The sequence below is a fragment of the Gallinula chloropus genome (genome assembly GCF_964237585.1).
Source record: "Gallinula chloropus genome assembly, chromosome: 17".
Classification (NCBI taxonomy): domain Eukaryota; kingdom Metazoa; phylum Chordata; class Aves; order Gruiformes; family Rallidae; genus Gallinula; species Gallinula chloropus.
In genome coordinates, this window is record NC_140102.1 from 6,681,141 (window position 1) to 6,701,190 (window position 20,050).

The 20,050-nt window shown below is 49.6% G+C and overlaps 1 protein-coding gene across 1 annotated transcript in view; it reads right to left on the bottom strand.

The window, feature by feature from the left end:
* The window catches only part of SSH1 (slingshot protein phosphatase 1), a gene marked incomplete at its 5' end in the record, with an annotated part of 35,478 nt that overhangs the window by 8,503 nt on the left and 6,925 nt on the right, over window positions 1-20,050 (bottom strand). The window contains 7 exons of the mRNA XM_084271968.1: window positions 263-356; window positions 599-793; window positions 2,058-2,123; window positions 2,528-2,596; window positions 4,616-4,737; window positions 5,317-5,381; window positions 7,146-7,249. Of these exons, the coding sequence (XP_084128094.1) occupies window positions 263-356; window positions 599-793; window positions 2,058-2,123; window positions 2,528-2,596; window positions 4,616-4,737; window positions 5,317-5,381; window positions 7,146-7,249 (715 nt within the window). The remainder of the gene's footprint in view (window positions 1-262; window positions 357-598; window positions 794-2,057; window positions 2,124-2,527; window positions 2,597-4,615; window positions 4,738-5,316; window positions 5,382-7,145; window positions 7,250-20,050) is intronic.

Sequence of the window (20,050 nt, forward strand, 5' to 3'; positions counted from 1 at the left end):
AATTCATAGCTTAGACATGCCTACATGTGCTACAGCCAACCACAGCGTGGGCACCACCTCGGATGCGACTCCACAGACAAAGAACCCGGCACTTTGCATTTGAAAGTCACTTCTAAGGTCTTGGCAAACGCGCTCCGATGTTGGCATTACCCCCATTTCCCTGGAAAATGGGAGTTTCATGGGGTGTCTTTTCATCAGTGCAGCACTCTCTGGAAATGGATCCTAGCAGGAAGAATAAAACAGGAAGAAGTTTTATATTTACCTCCTTAGAAGTCACGTTTTCCAGGTCTTTGCTCATCATGATGCTTCGGAGTTTGGCTTTAATGAGCCGTTCCGTTCGTTCCCTTTCAGTTGGCCTGGAAATGAAGGGCAGAGGATGTCTCCAAGCTGGGAGCAAACCTACAGCACAACTCACAGTGTTCAGAGGAATGGCAGTAAAGACTTGCATTAAAAGCAATTTTGATGAGGCTAACAGAAGAAAACCATCTGAAGACATTTATGAAAAGAAAGGAAAAGAAGGACTGGAGGAAGCGAAGGGAGAAGGGAGCATTTCTCTTGTGAGCCAAACCAACTTTTTCTAATAAAACTCAGGACTGACTTGTCAACAAACAGGGCTGGAGAGTCGGGGCGGGTGGACTCCAGGTCCTGCATCGCGTTCCACTCGTTGATGCAGCTCTGGTCAGAGCTGATGCAGCTTTCATAGTAGGTGGCCCAGACCAAAGCCATCCCACCCGGGAAGTAGTTGTACCTTCTCGCAACTTCACAAGCTTTGTGGAGGATCTGTAAGGCAGACCTGCAAGTTTGGAGAAGAAATTTGGGCGGATGTGAGAAGCAGGGACAGAGCAGGATCCAAGAGACTTTCACAGAAATAAAACTACAGGGATTTTCAGCAGCAGCGTGGTTGTGTCAAGAGTTCAGAGAGGACCTGAGTTGGACCTTGGAGGCCTTCCCAGAGCCGATCCAAAGCAGAGGCTGAAATCGTCTCATGATTAACAGGCGAGCACAAGGTACAAATCACTCTGGGACCTAATCATTAGCAAAGTCATAAAGCCAGACCAAAGAAAAATAAAGAACATGGACGATTTTCAAACCACCTTCAACAAGGAGTCAAATGCGTATTTACCGGCATTCCTGGCCCCTGACATGCTCCAGGGACAGGGCCCAGATTGGGTCATTTGTTTTTGCAAATTCTAGCATTACTTTTTCCTTCCTTCCCTCCTCACTTTTATTTTTTTCCCCCCTTCTTTTCTTTTTCATTTTTAAGGCCCCGTTCCAAAGACGTCACTGCATTGAGCGCATTAACCACACCTGGGGTTGCCAACGGGAGGGGCCAAGCTCAAAAAAAGTAATAAATGACAGCAATAAGAGCTTCATTTGTTTCTAAAACAAATCATCACTACCGTGACATCCTTCTCTACATCTCTATCTTCTCCCTACCAGACACCACAAGGACAAGAATCTCTCCAGGCTTCAGCAAGAGCCAAACTGCCCAGGCTGAGCGCAACACATTTGTTCTCTGTGGGGCTGGGCAGCAGCCGCTTCAAGGAGGAATTTGCTGGCACGACTGCTGCTGATTCAGCCACCTCTGCTTGGGCGGCTTGGAATCCCTGCACACGGGAGGGGTGACAGGAGCCAAAAGGTGAACGGGCACCTGGGGCGGCACAAGAAGTTTCTGCGTGGCAGGAACCCCAGAAACCAGGCAGGACATGGGGAACAACATTGGAATGGCAACGGGTCCCAGACTCCTCCTTCAGCCACTTAAAGAAAGACACAAAGAAAGGAGAGGCTGTGTTTGTGGGCTGATGGATTCAGGGTGGTCTTTCGTGTTTGCTCTCCTCACTAGTGCCATTCCCATAACCAAGGGGCAGAAGATGCTGGTTTTGAGATCAATATTCTCACAGCTCCTTTACGGTACCACTACCTGCTGACATGGGGAAGCAGCATCTCTGCTGCAGCTCCTAAAGACAGCTACAGAGAACGCTAAAATGCAGGGGGTTACTTAATTTAGTCACATAAACGACAGTCTCTCTCTCTGTCAAGCTAATTAACACACATACCACATGGCTTGCACCGACACTGGCTTGAAGATGTGCATCCTCCCTGCAGTGCTCACGCTGAAGCCACTAAAGGGGCGGGGAAGACAAAACAAACAGTCAGAAACTGCTCTTCTCAGCCTCACAAGCTGCACCCTGCAAACAGCTACCAGGGCACTCAGAGTCAACATCAGGGATCACCTATTTCCCATCATTCTCCCAGATGCGAGTGGGAAGCAGACACCCTTCCCGGAGCAGAGTGCCAGGAATGGGAGCTCCACCCCCAGAGTGGGATTTCAGGGAACATTTACTGGGTGTCCCAGCTTCCATCGAGCAGGCTGAAGGCAGCAAGACAAGAACTCACTGTCTGAGTAAAAGGATCACAGCCATGAATCTAAAATTGGAACTTCATTTGCAAGGTGACGGAGGATCACTCCCAGAGCAGCCCCCAGTAGGGAAGAGCATTCACATTTATCCTGTAAATGGTTTCTTACCCATCACCGTCGAGATGGATTTTAGTATCGCTCCACAGACGAAGAACCATTCCTATAGTGCAGCTTTTACTGGAAGAGAGATCGTTACACAGGACGTTAAATATAGGCCAGCATGCGTCACGCCAATACCCTGAATTATTAATTCTCTTTAATTTTTAAAGCCCTCAAGTCTTGCTCTAGTAATTCCTAGTAATATCCTGGGGGTAACACACAAGGAGACTGGCAGCTGAAGTCTAAAGGTCTGCTCAGATACTAGCAGGCAGGTCGCTTCTCTGCCAGGCTGGGGAATCAGCACGGCAACAAGAATCCAAATTATCCACTCCGCACCTCTGTGCCAGAGCATACGGCAGCGTGTGCCCTATCGCCCCACTCCCCCCCAGCAGCACACAAACCAGCAGACCCCAGCGATGCAGCCACAGAAGGCAAGCCGTGGGAGGTGGGGGAGCAGCCAAGGGGACCCAAGGGACCCTTCAAAGGGCCACGTACTCAATTTGCACTTCATCACTCTGGTAGAAAAGACAATCCCCAGACTTTATGAGTTCCCCTAACCCAGCGTCCGCTTTCGTTTCACAGACGCAATCTGGCAAGAAACCAGATTGTTATAAACTACTATAAACAGGGACCAGCAACTTTTCGACTGGTGAATAACGAAGCTACACAGATATTAAGTTTTAAAGGAAATTGGGATGTGTACAGCAACAGCCAGGTAGCAAAGAGCTGAGGTTTTGCTTCGTTCTTCTTGAAGCCTTCAGCTGCTCTCTACAGCAGAGTATCTGACAGGCCAGTCTGAACACAGACACGGCCAATGTGCCCTTCGGAGCTCTGCCAGGAAACAAGGGCTTAGTTAAACCCATGTCAGAGGAATAAGCCCCACAAAAACACCTGGTGAGTTGGACTGTTGGGAGTCAGAGCACTTACAGCTCAGCTCTGACACTTCAGCCTCAACACGGAGCCGTGAAGTCCCTAATGGTAACCGATACCGTGCATGGGACTTAATTAACAAGAATCTGGCTTTCAGGAGAGACAGTAACTGTAGAGGCAGCTAACACTGCAGTTAGGACAGACTAGTCCTGACTTTTCAATCTTTCCTCTCATCTCACACCAACAATCAACAAGAACAAATCATTATTTGAAGATGACACAGCACACATTCACTGCTGCTGCACACAAAGCGTGCTGGAAGGCAACACTACACAAGAATTCCCTCTGTAACACACTCAGCAGGAACTTAACAGCAGGTACAATAGGCCAATGCCAACAACCTTAGTAGGAAGACATGGCTAGGAGCTTCCCAACAGGCCTCATCACAGTGCAGATGCTCCCTCCTTCCACTTAGAGCGATGGAAACAACCACAAAGGGTTTCCAAAGAGAAAACAAATGTCACGCTGGCTGCACCAGCACCCCACAGCAGCCTGCTAAACCAGGGGAGAACAGAAAATCCAGCCTGGAAGCTCTGACTTTTGACTCCAGCTCTGCTGAACCAGCCCTGCTTCTCCAAGCCAACAGCTTTTCTGCCTTGGTTTACTCAACCCCGACCTGGAACAGTGTGAGAGGGTCTGTGATAACAAAGTATTTTATTTGCTTTTCAAGGTACTATGTGCTGTTATTGGTTAGACAAAAGAAACAGCTCATTACTGACACGATTGTTTGTTGGTTTTGGAGGCACTTGTGCAGTTTTGTTGTTTTATGTTATCTGGCAACCAAGTTACCCCCCCAAACCGGCTCCACTGCATCACACCAACAGACCAAGTCAGGTGGGCAGAATAAGTTCCAGTTTTGCAAATGTGTTTGCAAGAGCGTTTTGCACTGAGCAGATCACAGATTACCGCAGATGAGGCAGATGCCACAGCCTCACAGGCAGATTGAACACTTTGCTTATGACTGTCTGGAGACCTCTGAGGAGACTGAAAGCTTTCTGGAACAAACATCACCCTCTCACCCCCCTAACCAGGCAGAAAACTCAAGGCACGTCCGTTCTCTTGCTAGAACGGACACGAAACCCAAGCGCCTGGGGAGTTTGCTGTTGACGGGCATTCCAGAGAACCCAGCCTGCCCGATTTCCAAGCCCAGCCTCGCCTCAGACATACCTCTCCTTGCTGGAAAAATCCACACCCAGCAGAATATTCTCTTCTGTGTCCTGTCGCCCGCTGCTGTACACAACCACCATGTACCGGACTCGGTCTGTCCACACGCTTTCCAAACGGACGGCCTAGAAAAAGGTCATCAAGCTCTGAGAACCAGTTTTTGAGTAATCATTACTTCCAGCTGCTGCCTGATACTTTTTTCAGGGGTCATTTTGTCCAAAAGCCTTTATTTAAGCTGCAGTATGAAAAGTACAAGGAGAGACAGGCTGTCTTCCAGCAAAGCTACTAGCTGGTTTGATAAAAAAAGTGATTAGCCTGCAATACCTGCCCCAGGTGGAAGAAACACTACAAAACCCAACCTGAAGATTTGTTCTGGTGCAGCTGGGAAGTTGGTAAAAAGTCCATTGGGCATGGACTGAACAGAAAACAGCATCAGGCTCAGAGGATTCTTCCACTCATAAGCCTTGACTGGAAAGCACTGGCTGCACTGGAGGGGCCAGGTGACATCAACTTTTCTGCAGCAGCTTTTACAGCCTCTGCAGAATTCTTTAAAAGAAAGCCCAGCCACACTTGGGTCCAGTTTCAAGACTGGAGTCCAGTAGCATCAGCAAGCTCCAGCCTCTTCTCCTTGGCAAATTAAACTTAACAAAACAAACACACTTCAGCCAAACATATTCCCCACAGGAAAACGCATCTCTCCTTACCAGTTTGATCCTGTCCTCGCAACGAAGGAGGTTGATCATCACCTGGAGGTGCTGGGGCAGATCACCTACAGGGAGAGCCAAGAAGCCATCACAAGGGGTCTCTGACTTGCCACACTAAAAATGGGCAGAGTCTTGACTTTTAACAAACCTGGATGTTTCCAAGTCAAAATATACCACTCATGGGAGGCTGATTAACTCAGCATTCCCTGGGACAGCCACCAAATGGAAGTGAGATTCTTGGATGAGAAAGAGCACAGGTGTCTGGCTGTGTGAGAACTCGACTTCATGGTATTTGGAAGCTACCAAATCTGTTGAGACCACCCGTGGCTGGTACAGATGGTGATACATGTCCTGTTACAGCATTTTAGATAAGACAGAAAGCTATGGGCGTTGAGGACAGGGGAGGGAAAGGCAGGAGGAACAGCTCTGATTAAAAAGACAAGGAGAAAAAATAAAAGAAAAGAGGATAGAAGAACACTGACTCATGGAACATGCAGTAGGATCAGCCCCACTGGCCTTGTGGAGGGTATATCTGAACATGATAAATTTCCAAGGAGGAAGGGCTGGAGGAGTGCCTGGTTTGGGGGACAGAGCTGTGCTATCTCGTGGTGCAGTCAGTCTAGGGCACTGGGTACATTGCTGTTCGGTGAGAGCAAACCAAAGGAAGAAGGAATTTTCAAGAAAACAAAACAGGTTCACATCTAATAACTCATAATGCACTCATAACTTTCCATATGAGATAAAATTCCTTCCGTAGGATGTTTGCTGGCTATATGAAATTGCTGACAATTAAAGAAATGCAGTGCCAAGCTTGGCACTCAAACAGCCTCTTTGTGCTCGGAGTGTTTACTAAGCAGCAGACACACAGTACCACACTGTGCCTTTCCCACATGCTCCTGCTCTCAAAGCGCCCCGATGATCTTATTTCTTCTTTCCCAGTGTTCAGTGATGCCTTCTGTCTCAGACAGTTTTGGAAGAGAAGCACTGGGTACAAAGAATCCACTTGCCTGAACCCTGTGTCTGCTTATCAACCTTTACGAACACTCACCGAACAGCTCCCTACCATTTCTTCCCACCAGTCTGCCACACTGGAGGGGACTGGGGGAGGAAGGAGAGTCTGTACTTAAGATATAATAAACTCTTACAGGCTGGATTTTGATGAGTTAACTGAAAAGGGGATTTTCCTGAAACCAGGAAAGGGGATACAAGGACCTACATACATCTACCCAGAGCCCCAAACCTTGCCAAAACGTCCCTCACTCTTAGTGACAGCACCAAACAAAACCAGCTACAGGCAGTTTCCAAAGAACAAGTGCTGTCCACTGGCACCAGAATTCCCAAACTTGAGGTTACAGGAGGCTGGGTGAGCACTCAGAGCAGTGCCCTGCTGAATCAGCGCCTTGAACTCAGAAGAGGTGCTACAGCCCTGTGACTCAGCCCATCCAATTTTCCTCCCCGCAGGCCAAAGGGGAAGGCAAAGATCAAACCACTGAAGCACAAGTGGTATTTCTCCCTCTGCAGAAAACAGGGTTACATGTTCGGCACGGACACTCCGGCTCCGCAGGTTTCCCTGCCTCAGGAATGCCAGAAAGTCTGCAGAGAATAGATTTCTACTCTGGTTACAGTTCCAAAATAATGACAAAAAAAATTAAAGGAAGAGTCAACAATCGTACGTTACCATTAAAATCAAGCAGGTTACAACTCCAGGTTTACTCAGCGGGTTGTACAAGACCCACTGTGACAATCAGAGGAGTTGTTCACCCACCCACACATGCCAGAAGCCTGTCCTCAGGGAAAAAAGGATTTCAGAAGGTGATTGAATCCACTACCTGCATGTTTGTGAGGATGCTGGAGACTTCGCTGGCCCTGGGAGCTGTTTCCTTGTTGTAAGAAAAGGGCTGCGCCTTTCACCATGAAAAAGCTCTCGCTCAGGCTGGAAAAGAAACAACAGAGGAAGTCAACTGAAAGGACATGTCAGCAAAACACGTGCTCAGGTCTGTACACCGTGGGAAGGAAGGGCTTCTCCCCTCTCCAGCATAGTGGGATTTTGCCACGAGAAGCTCTTCCCAGCAGCTGATCCTGCCACTTGCACAGCTCCAGGATTATTCATGGAATATTCCTGTGGCATTTGCCACCAGCATTTTATTGCCTGGCCACTGCAGGATACACTGAGCTGCCACATAAATGACTTTATCATTTGATTATCAAATTCTGCGACTTAAGTACAGTTCAGGGTAGGATTTTTCACAAGCTTAGACCTGTAAAACGATTTAGGATCAGTCTGCCAGTCAATCAGTTCCTGCTAATCCCTGCTCCTGAGATTTCTTTGGAATGCAAAACCAAGCACATTGGCTGTACTCTGAAGGGGAAGGGAGGGCAGGAGAACCCTGCACATCGGAAGAGAAAGGAAACTGCACAGAAACCTCCAGGGAAAACCAGCACAACAGCAGAGCCTTCGCTTCAGCCACCCTGGAAAACGCTCCCGGGAAGCAGGCAGGGCGCAGTGTGTTCAAATCCATGGGGTATTTCCACACTCACACACAACGACACACGGGCCCCAGAACTAAAAAGAAGGCTGAACAAATTCTTAGTTACACTAAGCACCAGCACAACCTGAATTACAGAGTCCTGTCGGGCATTTACTGTCCAAGTCAATTTTCAAAGTGAGCATCTCCCAGAGATCTGAAACCCAGCATCTACTGCACTGCCTTTCAGTAGCCACAGGAACTGCTTACACTGCATTTCCTACGCCACTCACACCAGCACAAGAGACATTCCTCCTTTCAAAACCCAATTTTCTGCCGCCCCACGCTTCCAAACGTAGATCATCATTAATTACTGTCTGCTCTCTGCTAAATATAAATGCTCTGTTACGAGCCTGTTACATGGGAGTTACTTAAGCTCCAGAAAGCGATCCCACAAGAGTTACTACTCCCAGCACTCAGCTGCTCTGTGCTTTATCCGGGGTCTGTGCCTTTGGGAGAACCGAGCGCTAATGCCCTGTTCTGCCTGAGTGTTTTGCTGAGACAGACATGAATTTACAAATCTCACGTCTTTTCAGCCAAGCTTCCCAGGGAAAGCTTCCTCATTTTCTCACCTCAGTCTCCAGGGCGCAGCAAAATTCCCAGAAAAACCTGCATCAGGTTTAAATTTGAGCTTTCAGCTGCGTTTCAAAAGCCAACTAAGAATTTTCACCTAAGTTCCCGGCTCTGCAAGTCCTGTATCAGATCAATAAACCACCAGCACAACTGTGCTCTAATGACAACAAGCTTTCCTCTGTTTACACCCCCCCCAGCCCTCCAACACTCACCCCACCACCAAGCTGTGTCCGAGCTGGAGCCGTGTGAAGTCTCCTCACGATCTGAGCCACTGGCTCTGCTCGGCACGCACACCAAGAGCAAGGATTCCTGCAGATGGGAATCTGCCTCACTCCATCAGCAAGCCAGGAAGAGTTTTGCTTCCTTCTCAGCCCAGCACTCACAGGAAAGCGTTAGAACAAGGCCAGGAGTTACACAAAAGCAGTGACACTGACACAGTGTATGGGATGTGCAGCCAGATACCAGCTTCACCCACATTCACCTCAGGGATTTAGCAAGAGGAGGAGAACAGCTAGATAATGCATGAGGGAATAATTCCCAGTATTCCTGTCACCAGAATTCTGGGGAATATTTCTTTGGGAAGGTGAAAATATATCCCAAAGGATATTCTTTTAGCCCAAAGGACTGACTGGGATTTCTGCAGTGGGAAGGAACATGAAAGAGGCAGAGCCCCTTCCCAAAGGAATCAGCAGCTCCTGCTCCAACTGTTCTGTCTTGCCCAACATCCTCCCATCCCACAGCCAGGAAATCTTTCACAAGGAAGCAGAATCTTCCCACTTGCAGGCACAAGAGAAAGCTGCACCACGGGAGCAGAAAGTGATGGTAGGAAAAGGACAACTCGCACAGTGGAGTTTTTGTCACTGTGGATTCATCTGCACGGCAATGAACAGGAAAGCAAACCCAAGAACCTGTTGAGAGCACAATTTTTCACTGCCCCAACCCCCTCCACCCACCTCTCACCACCCTTAAGTGCTTGTTTCCTAATCCTAAACTACACACCAACCCCAGAGAGCCGTGTTTGCTGTGACCCAGGTGCTCCCTACCTTCCCCTCAGCCAGCATGGTGCCATACGGAGGCAACACGTCCAAACCCCTCTCAGCAAACACTCCTATTTCCCCCAGCAACACCACTATCACCTGACACCGGCCCTTATCTCTGTGCTGGGAACACTCTCAGCTCCATCCCTTCTAACAACCGCTCTGAAAGGCAGCTAGCAGACACACGTGTGCGAAAGGCAAGGCACGCTACTCCAACCCAGTCATCAAATCCCTTTTCAATCCCACAGTTCCCAGAAACAACTAAAACTCCAGCCTTTAAAAAGAAATCTCCAAAAGAACAGCAAAACAATCCTATCATTACAGAACATCCCCAACTTCTGACCCTCAGCAGCAATGATAAACGCCCTAGTAAGCAGCATTCGTTAGCAGCATAAAAACGAGTGGCTTATACATACTAATTTGGACTGGTTTTCTTTGAACAGCAGAAGCATTGTGCTGGCCCAAGAGTCAGACAGAAGTCAGTAAATTTCAAAAGATTCATAACTAGCTGTAAAACTCACATCCTTTGGCTTCTAAAGCCATAAAAGTAACAAAAAAAAGAAAGAAAAGAAGGAAAAGAAAAGGTTGACCGTATATTCTGTGCGGAGCAGAGAAGTCGCGTCTGTTGATGCTACCCAGGAACTGGATGACTTTTACAGAACACTCTGTCTTCCCCTGATATCCTGGCTTGAAAAAGCACTTGTCCTAACATATCCTGATGAAAGAGGGCCATTCACGAGGGGAAAAAACCAGCTGAGGCTCCTCTAATCATTTCCCTCCTCCAGACTTGTTTGTTTGTTTGCTTCCTCCAGCAGCTCCCAAGGCCACGCAGCGCCCATCAGCTGGAGAAAGTCCCTGTTCCCCAGGACAGGACTAGATAAAACGCACTGTTATTGACTAATGCCCATTTGTTTCTGTACAATTAAACTGCTGTAGGATAGATATGACAGAGCTCTGAGCTGCCGAATTAAAATGCTGCTTCTTCACTTCATTTCCCAGGGTTTGACTTTCAATCGCTCCCCAGTTCCTCAGCTGCTGAACAAGAAACTCTTTCAGGTGGTTTGGGACATGTTAGTGGGTGGCTACTGTTAAATTCTCACCCAAGACTCGTTTCTAACAGCCCCCTGACTAATAAACCATAAGCACAAGCTCATGTCTCACTGGTACCACTGACTGGGGGGAGAAGCAGCTTGCTTTTCTGTCTGGTTTGCACCCGGCTCAAAACCACCCGTTCCCCAGGTGCCCCTCCAGGAATCCTGACCGGCACTGCTATTTCACAGGAGTCACTTCAGGCTCTCAAATAAATGCAAAGCCCCCGGGTTTTATCACCCTGGTGCTGCCTAATGCTCCCACACAGCTGCAGACCAGTCCCCTTTCCGCTCCGTAACCTCAGCATACCAAACCAACAACACTACCCCCACAGGGAGGTAGAAAGGGATGCTGAAGAGCATCCAGGAAATGCCAAGGGTGCTGGTGAGTGGGTACAGACAACGATGGTGCTTTGCCATAAAGCAGGGGCAAGGAGAAGGTGCTGAACAGCCACTGCATCACCAACAGCCGGTTCCAGCGTCTCCTGCCTCACTGTCCCTTGCTCCATCCACTGGCTCCGTGCTGCTCAACTTGAAAAGGAAATATTTCTTCCCCCTTGGGAAAGCTCCAGAAGAGCCTGGCTGCAAGACACATCAATTACCTTTCAAGTTGCTTAAGAACACAATAGGCAGTGCTTTTTAATCGGCACAAAACGCCGCCCCCTGAGTTGGTGAATAATGCCAGCACACAGCCTGCTAAAAATACTGGGCTTCAGAAGGAGAGGCAGAGTCGAAGGGCTGAACAACCTCCCTGAAGCAGCTTGCTTTGCCACTGCAGCTTAGATGGGGGGTGTCTCAGGAACGTATCTCCAACACCTCAGGTGTTCAAGTTCCCCCTTTTAATGGGAAATCTCACGTTAAGATGTTATCATCTGGCAGGATACAAGAAAACATTATTAATATATCTTATAGCTCCACAACTCATCTCAAAAGAAACATCCATACCCAGAAGTTAGCAGAAAGAACATCACTTTCCCTGGGAAGCCACAGCAAAGGATTGATTTCGTAGTCTCTTAGGAGCCTAAGGATTTAAAAAGAGGGATCTACCTATGAGGTGGAACACAGAAACCTCTGAGTTTGCATTTGCTGTGGGACTGCCAGATGCCAGAGGAGCCTGGCTGATCCCCACACCTGCCCTGAGCCCCAGGGCTTCTGGAGCCATCCTCAGCTTGTTATCTTTGTGTCTGCCACTGCTCACAACACAGAAGCCCATTTAACTCAAGTGCTGTTGGATCTCCTTGCTCATTGCTCCTAGAGCATGTTCTAGTGGTGGAGTTCACTCCACCTGGTTTTGCTCTGTGTTTTCCTCAGGGATACAGGCAGCCCCGTGCTCAGGCCAGAGGCATTATTGCACATGTCCTTTCAAGATACCTGCTCCCACCTAAAGCTCTCTCCATTTCTCTTTGACCTTTTATCTTGAGCATCTCCCATGCTGTTGCATTGTCATGCTCATGCAGTTCAGACGCAGAGCTTCGTGTCCCAGAAGCCGTGCCCAGGCACAAGGCCACACCATCGAGCTCCCCAGGAACTACATCTTCATCAAATTAACTGTCTTAATTTCCTCCTCATTAATGGAACAAAATGTACAAGTGATGTGGGGGCAGAGAAGGTCAGCTACCCATCACGGCTGAGCCAGAGCGCTCAGGAAAGAGCAATGACCTCTGGGCTCATCCGAGAGCAGATTCCCGGGACCACAGAGTTGGGGTAGGAATACCCCCTCATCTGAGCTTCCATCCATGCCATGGGTTGGAGCAGGCACGCTGGTCCTGCCCTTCCTACCCACAGCACGCAGATCGCTCCCCACAGGCAGGGCAGCCGCTCTCCTGCACTAGGTCTGCATCTTAGACCAAAAAATAAAAATAAAAATCAAAAATAAAAAGCAACTCACTTCTCCCCAAATTGGCTGCAAGTTTACAAAGTCATCAACGTGGTAGCTTTACAGCATCTTCTGCTCAACATGCTTCCAAGCTGATAAGGTGGGGAAAAACAGGCCCCCAAGCTCCACAAAGTCAAACCCACTTCCCTTCCCACATCCCCTTTGATAAGGAGGAGCAGAACTGATTATTTTTTTCTTTCTTTCCCCTCCCTTTTCTTCCCCTCAATTTTCTGCTCAGCCCAGGAAACCCCAGCCACCCATCTCAAGGCAATTTAAGTGAGAAGATGAAGCTGCACCTCCCTGCCGCGGTCCCACGGTTTGGGGACTGAGCCAGAGTCCCCCGGGGCGCGCAGCAGCCTGGCCCTCGCCATGCCAGAGCGTGGGTTTTAACACAGGGCAGCAGCGCTGCAGCCAGCCAGAGGGTAGTCACGCAGTCGTCCCAAAATAGCAACAGAAACCAAGCTGGAAAAAGCACATCAAATCAAAAGGAAGATGCGGGGAGAGAACTAGCAGGAAGGTGAGGCAGCACCCGCACAGTCCCTGCTTCCCAAGCCAAGGTGACAAATCAAGCACGCTGCTTGTGTTGGCTCAACAGGAGACACATCAGATAACACTTCCTGACCAAGAAAGGGGGCCCAGGAGGGGTCTGAGCGACACAAAATGGTGCCAGGGACCAATGGACTTCAAAGCTACTTGCTGACATGCTACTGCACAAGCTGAGGAACAGGAACAGGAGCCTTTAACCACAGCAGCAGGTCACATCCCATGCTTTAAAAAAGCATTCTGCACCTGCTTCCAAGAGTCCTTTGCTCTGTCACACACCAGCCACACAGGATCCAGCACCATGGAAAGATTAAATGAAACACAAAAGGAATCACCTTCAGAGATATGGCTGAAAGCATCGCCTCACCCATCCCTGCTTAACTCAAGCTGGAGCAGGCTGCCATGCAGAGGGACGAGCAGGATGCTCCCCAGGCAGCAGGACCAGTTCTGACACATGTGATGCTGTTTTAAAGTGCAGCACTGTGGCATACACACGTGGCCTTAGTGATACGCCGACGAACCGACCTGTGATCCCAACTGCAGGCGCCCAACACACCTGCTAATGTTGGTGAGAGCTGCCAGCATCACAGACTCTGGCAAAATCTCTGTGATGCATCTCAAGAGGAGGCAGCTACCTTCAGGGCAACTTTTGGAAGTGTTTTTCTTCTGAAATATTATTTTATTACAAAAAACGTGAGGCAGGAAAGCTCTTTCCACACACACAGTAATCCTAGGGCTATAAAAACTCATCGGATCTCCCCAGCTGGAGACGTTACCCCAAGAAGAAACCCAAAACCTAAGTCACGAAGGTCCAACATTCCTTCAGACACATGGAGAACACCTCCCCTTCCTTCAGATGCAGCCAGGTGCACACAATGGCAAAAAGCTGCAGGTGAGGGGACTGGGCAGCAGCCCCCACTGAGCAGGGGGTGTCACAATGCCTCTCCACAGGGGCAGCCGTCTCCCCATCTATTTCAAAGGGAAGCAAAATGGTCGGGCAGGCAGGAAGACCCAGCAGGCTTTGCTCTCCATGCTTTTAGAAGCACAGCAACAAAAGGGGAGTCTGAGCATGTATTGTTCAGCTGCAAGGCGTGGGCCACGTCCATGGAGCAAGAATGCCAAGAAGGGTTTGAGACACTGCAGGCCATTCACAGCGCCAGATACAAACGCTCCTCGAGCACAAAGAGGAAAAAGAGGAAAAAATTATATCAATCATGAAGCCCAAGAAAGCTAATTTCCTAACAGAAATAGACTGCTGTGGATGTGCATCCAGCTGATCCAGCACAGCAGCTGAGCGATGCATCAGGCTCGGGAGGCAATCACCCAAACCTCAGAACTGAACCGGGTCAGCCGTGCGTACGGCACGCAGCTCAGAGGGCAGAGCACGACCTGGGCTGTGCCCGCAGGCAACGCTGGAGCGGCTGGGGGAAGCTAGATCAACCATCCAAGAGAAAGGGCAGGGAGAGGGAAGCAAACAAATTAGTGGGATTGCTCCCCGTTCCAGCAGACTTGGACAAAACAAGTTAGCGGAACGGCTCCCAGACAGCCAGGAAAGAGAAAATTCTAGGAATCCCTAGTACTTGGGTGGTGAAAAGCCAAATAAAATAAGAGACAGTTTCACAAGGAAACAGAAATCCTCTTTGCTCATCTCGTTAATCGCAGAGTTCACAAAGGCACGAGGCTGATCACAGCATCACCCAGCTATGCGATGCGCTTGGCACTAACCCTCTGCAGCACAACGAGCATCTCTGCGATTCCCACCGAACCATGATGTCATTTCTGTGCTAGCCACTCTCTCAGGAGCCTGGGGCTATACCCCCTCCGAACCTCAGCCTGCACAGCCGCCCATTCAACTGCTATAAACCAAAAAGCTCTTAGGAGCAAAGTATTAACTCTGCAGAGAACCCCACCAGCACGCACATTCCCAGTGAATGCTGAATGGCAGCTCTCTGCAGCGAGGGCTGAGCAATGCTGCTGCACACAACTGCCCACAGCAGGGACAACCCATGTCTTTCTACAGGTCATTTTCAGACACTGCTACTCCCACAGCTCTTCTGTGATGGTAGGTATGGAGGAGGACAGCCCACAAGCCCGGGAGTGCTGGGGAGGTGTCTCGGAGCCGTGGTCCAAGCTGAAGGAGAGGTAGGATGATGCTGGTCCTGCAGGCAGGAGCTGATCCTGCTCCCGTTGTCCTCCTCCCCAACTGAGCTGTCGGCACATTGGCCGATCGTCCCGCCTTCCTCCCATCGTCTCATTGTTTTAATCCTTTAAAGTATCTTATTGAGTCACCCCGCTTCACCCACTCCGTGATGTCTCCCAGAGACAGGCCAGAGAAACAAGTGGAAACTCCCCAGTGGCATCACTGGGAAAGAAAAGGAAGGTGAATTAACAGTTTCAAGGATTAAGGAAGCCTCCTGCAAGCACAGCGTGCGCGAAGGTCACCCAGGACACGGACAACAGCACAGGAAACACCACTGAGAACCCAGCGAGCCGCCGTAGCACAGCAACCCAAAAAACAGCCTCGCTGCTGGGTTACAGAACGGCTCCAAAAAAGGCAGCAGAGACCAGGGAGTACTTGACACATTGGTAACGCATAAAAATAAAGTAAAATAAATCTAGGCGGATAGCGCAGGGCACAAGCAGAGAGAGAAAGTTCTAGCGCAACCCTGACATCTCCTCTAGTGTTTAGCTGGACCTCAGCCTGCCCTCCCAGTTCTCCCAAGGGTTTGCAGCAAACAGGCACACCCCAGGAATTAGGAGATGGCCAGACAGGGGCAAAGCTGTCTCAGGGCAGAAAAGTGCTGGTAAAACACCTCAAAAATCACCTTGCTCTCCCCCCCGACTCCAAACCCATCTTGTACAAGCAGAATCGGTGTGGCAGAGAGCAGCAGACACGGGGCTGAGATGCCCACACGCAGGCATGATGCAAGCAGCCCCTCAGGCAGCAGTCTTCAGGCACTGGATGTGACCTTTGGGGTGACAGACAGGGCAGAAGAGCAATACAGCAGCATTCTGGAACATCTGGCAGGGACATTTTGATCCGTTCCCTGCATTTCTGCATGCTGGGGCTCCAGAGGTCTCCAGAAGCTAAGCCCCAGAGGTTTCTGCCCAGCAGTCAGCAGCACACTGCCAGTACCAGGGTGATTCCAGCAGCAAGGATTTCTCTGAGAAGCACAGGTGAGCTGATGCAGTTCTGGCAGGTTTGTCAGTTTGGTGAGTCCCTCTCCACAAGGTCTCTGTGCGAGCAACAGGAGCAACAGGCTCTGGGTGCTGCAACAAATGTTACTGGGACTTTAGGGCGAGTTTGGTGCAACGGGCAAAACCTCGACATACCAACGGTGAGGACTGGCCCAGGTGGGTCCAAACACAGAGCACGTCGGCTGCTCCACAAGCATGGTTTGTGTCCCTGCTCCTGTCCCAACAAGGGCACAGGGAAACCTGCCTCTCTTGTGGCAAGAGACCACTGTCCCAGCTGCAAGGGGAGGACACCCGTCTGTGCACAAGCAGCTCCAGCAAAGCCACTCACCACTGCCAGTTCACAGCCTGGTGATCGATGCACGTTTGTACCTCACACTGAGGAGAGCTGATGCAGATCAGTCTGGGCTGCACAAGCTCTGCACTGCTGACTTCTGCCCAGACTGCAACTCACCAGCTTCCTCTGCAAGAGAAGCAGCTTTTGGATCCTGGGTAAACCAAGACAACTCACAGACAAGGTCTGCACCCGAATCCCCTCGAGGCTGGGCTTGGTTATGGCTTATTTTGCTTTCTGATTTCTTCGTGCAACGATTCTGCATCAGGGATTCAAATGTTGCAGACTGACGTGTAAACGCTGGTGAATAAAAACCTCACCACCTTGCATTAAAAGTGAAGCCATGCCTCTGAAGGTGTCCTGCTCATTTCACACTCCCCAAAGCCATCTCAGGAGGCAGACCACAGCTCTGACTCTTGTGAGAAATCCCTGACTCACAGATTTTGGCAACTGATTATCAAAGATTAAGGTATTTAAAAATCAAGTGGCATTTGGAATCAAAATATTTTCCTGACCCGGCTCTAACACCTAAATAAACAGCAACCATGTGGGCCTTTCACAGGAAAAAAAAAATGCTCTCTGCAAAGCCAGTGCCTCTGATCAGGGTTTTTGGCCAGTCACTTGGGTTTTTTGGCCAAACTGCTGAGGTTTTATGGAGGGAAAAAAAAAACAGAAAAAGAAAGGAGATTTATATATAATTCCAAAACAGGTCTGAGCATTACATCTCCAAACTGGCAGGACTCCTGCTGTTACTCTACCTACAGCCAAGTAAACTCCTCACGTTGCTCAACTTCGGGTCAGCAAGAGTTTCCTGGAAAGGCCAGATCTTAAATAAATGTCAAATAAGCGCATGCTTCCTCGGCTCTGAGGTCTTTGAACGTTCCTGCACAACCCACCACAAAATGTAAAGGCCTAATTATATCTCCAGCAGCTTCCACAGCCACACCTACAGGCCTGAAAGCTACTGAGGGTCACAAGCTTGTGAATTTGCCTCCCCATTGTATGGAGCACGCTAAGGCAGGATGCTGCAGCCTTGCCAGGATGTGATTCAGCATCCTGTTTTGAACAGTTAATAAAGTCAGCAACTTCTGCCCCGAGATCTCCCACCAAATAGCTGCGAGACAATAAATACCACAGTGAACAGGACTTGTCAAGGATGCAGCGAGCCACTGGTCCCCCAAATAAATCCTTAAGACAGCTGCCCCGGCTGTATCCCCAGCTCCAGGCACCTTTCCCAGCACCACAAGCACGGCCACTCAAAGCTGCGGTCACAAGCCATTCACTCGATGCTGCCTCTGGGAAAATATGCTTCTAAATCCCAAAAAAAGTTCAAAATCAAGGTGTTAATAAAGACTTTTTGGTGCATTAAACTATAATACACAGTAAGGTATAGCACATGGACATCCTCTGCTGTGGTGGGCACTCAGCGTGGCACAAGAGAGCTGTGCAGAGCAAACCCACAGCTGCACAGAGAAGAGCCTGCACAGAGAGCTGGAGTTGCAGTCAACTCTTTGAGTTTCCAGATGGAAAAGGCCAGCTGCAGTGCCAGTGAGGAAGCCAGTTTGTTACAGTGATTTTACCCAAAGAGCCCCCCTACAACAAGCGCTCTGGCGTGCCCTGTCTGGGACAATGCTCTGTGCAGAGCTCGTCTGCAGCAATTACTCCTCCGGTTGCTCACTGAGCTGCAAAGGGTTTACACCAACACCTAATTCCCACAGCGAGCGCAGAACTGAGCCAAACCAATGCCCAGCATAACTCCACTACTTCAAGGAACTTGCTTTAATTCCTTGAACTGCAACAAAAAAAGCAGTAACTAAAGGTACAGCAGAGCTGGTTATCCCACCCGTCTGGTGGAGCACGTTCATTCTGAGCAGATAACCATGCAAAACACAATGGCGTGTAAGGGAGGTGGAAAGTGAGGGCTACAGGGTGCCTTCTCCCCGTGACAGCCAGCTGTAGGTCCCTCAGAGCTCAGAAGCTACAGGACTCTGAGCCAAAAGGTCTGGATGCCAAAGAGACCAAACGCTTCACCTTCACCCCGTGTGTTTCAGAAGATGAGCTAACTGTCATCTGCCAGGCTAATGATGGGAGAGAGGGGCTCGGGGACACGAAGCAAGCTGGCGAGGTACACAAGATGGCATCAGTGAAGAGAGGAAGGTTCCCGGTTTCCTCTTCTTCCTCTACCACTTCTGTGTCCAGCAGGACGCCGGATGCTCCGGGCAGCGCTCTCGACGGGAAGGTCTCCACGCTTGGCTGCAGCCACACAGAGGCAGGAGAGCAGCATGTGCCGTTAAAAGACTGCAAACATATACAAGCCCAGCCCTGAAAACCTTTACATCCCACAGCCTCTCTTGCCAGCTCCTATACTGGGTTTAGTGGGGCCAAACAAGAATGGTTCTTCCCAGAACAATCTTCAAGGCTTGATCTGCAGACAGCTACCTCCCGGGCCCTCCTGCAGCAGCTCAACTTCCATCTCCCTGCAGAAGATGCCTGAAAGCACTCACCCGGCCCCGCTTCTGACCGCATTTGGACTGCGACTGGAAAGCCAATAATGGCAAAGATTACAGAGAGAGCGGCTAAACAAACTTTCTTGGGTCTCTAATTAAAACCAGCGATTATCTCGCTGCCTTTGCCAACCGCATCTGAGAAACAGCCAACACTCACAACACGACTGGCTTTGTAAAACATCTCCTTCAGCTTGGGGCTAGAGAGCCAACAACAGCGGGGGGGGGGGTGTAAAATCAGCACAGGAAAAACTGCACATGCCCCCTCCTCCCAGAGCAGCCCGCTTGAAAAGACCTCAGCTCTGCTCCCTATCTCCTCCACACTTGATATCATCTTCTCCAAGGTCTCTCCAAGCTGAAAGCTCGTTACGCAGCTCCACGATGAGGTGGTAGGCACTGCGCACACAAGGCATGTGTCCTGCTCGATGGACCCTGGTCTTGTCAAGCTCCAGGTCGTGCTGAAGTCCATGCCCATGAGTGCTCCCACGGACTGGACATAACCACACCAGCTGCACCGAGCCTAACCAGGCTGTTAGATTCAGGTCTGCGCTCTTACTTTTCCTTCTGCTGTGAATCGTTACTCACCAGGAAGCAAAACAGACTCCTGGCTATCTGCTGGAAAGAGTGTGGGTGTCACCTTAGGGAGGCTTCTGCGAAAGTTTTGGAAGGAAAGACTTTAAAGCACATTACTGGATAACAAAACACAGATACCAACAATATCTTTGAACCTGGAACATGTCCCCTCAGTCTGTTTGATGGTAGAAACTGCTTCAGGGAGAAAACAGCAGGCAAAGCATTTTGGAATGGCAGAAAGCAGAGGGAAGGTCTGCTGAGACCCCACTGCGCAGTCTTGAATGAAAACCCTGAGATGTTTTTGAATGAAGGAATTAAAAGGATCTGTTCAGCAAGCGGCTAAGTTAGGTCACAGAGGTGTAACATCACATTCACCCTGTTACCAATGAAGAGAGGTTTGAACCTAGAACTCCTTGAGAGTCCAGCACAGGGCCACCAAGATGATGAAGGGGGTGGAACACCTTCCTTAAGAGGAGAGGCTGAGGG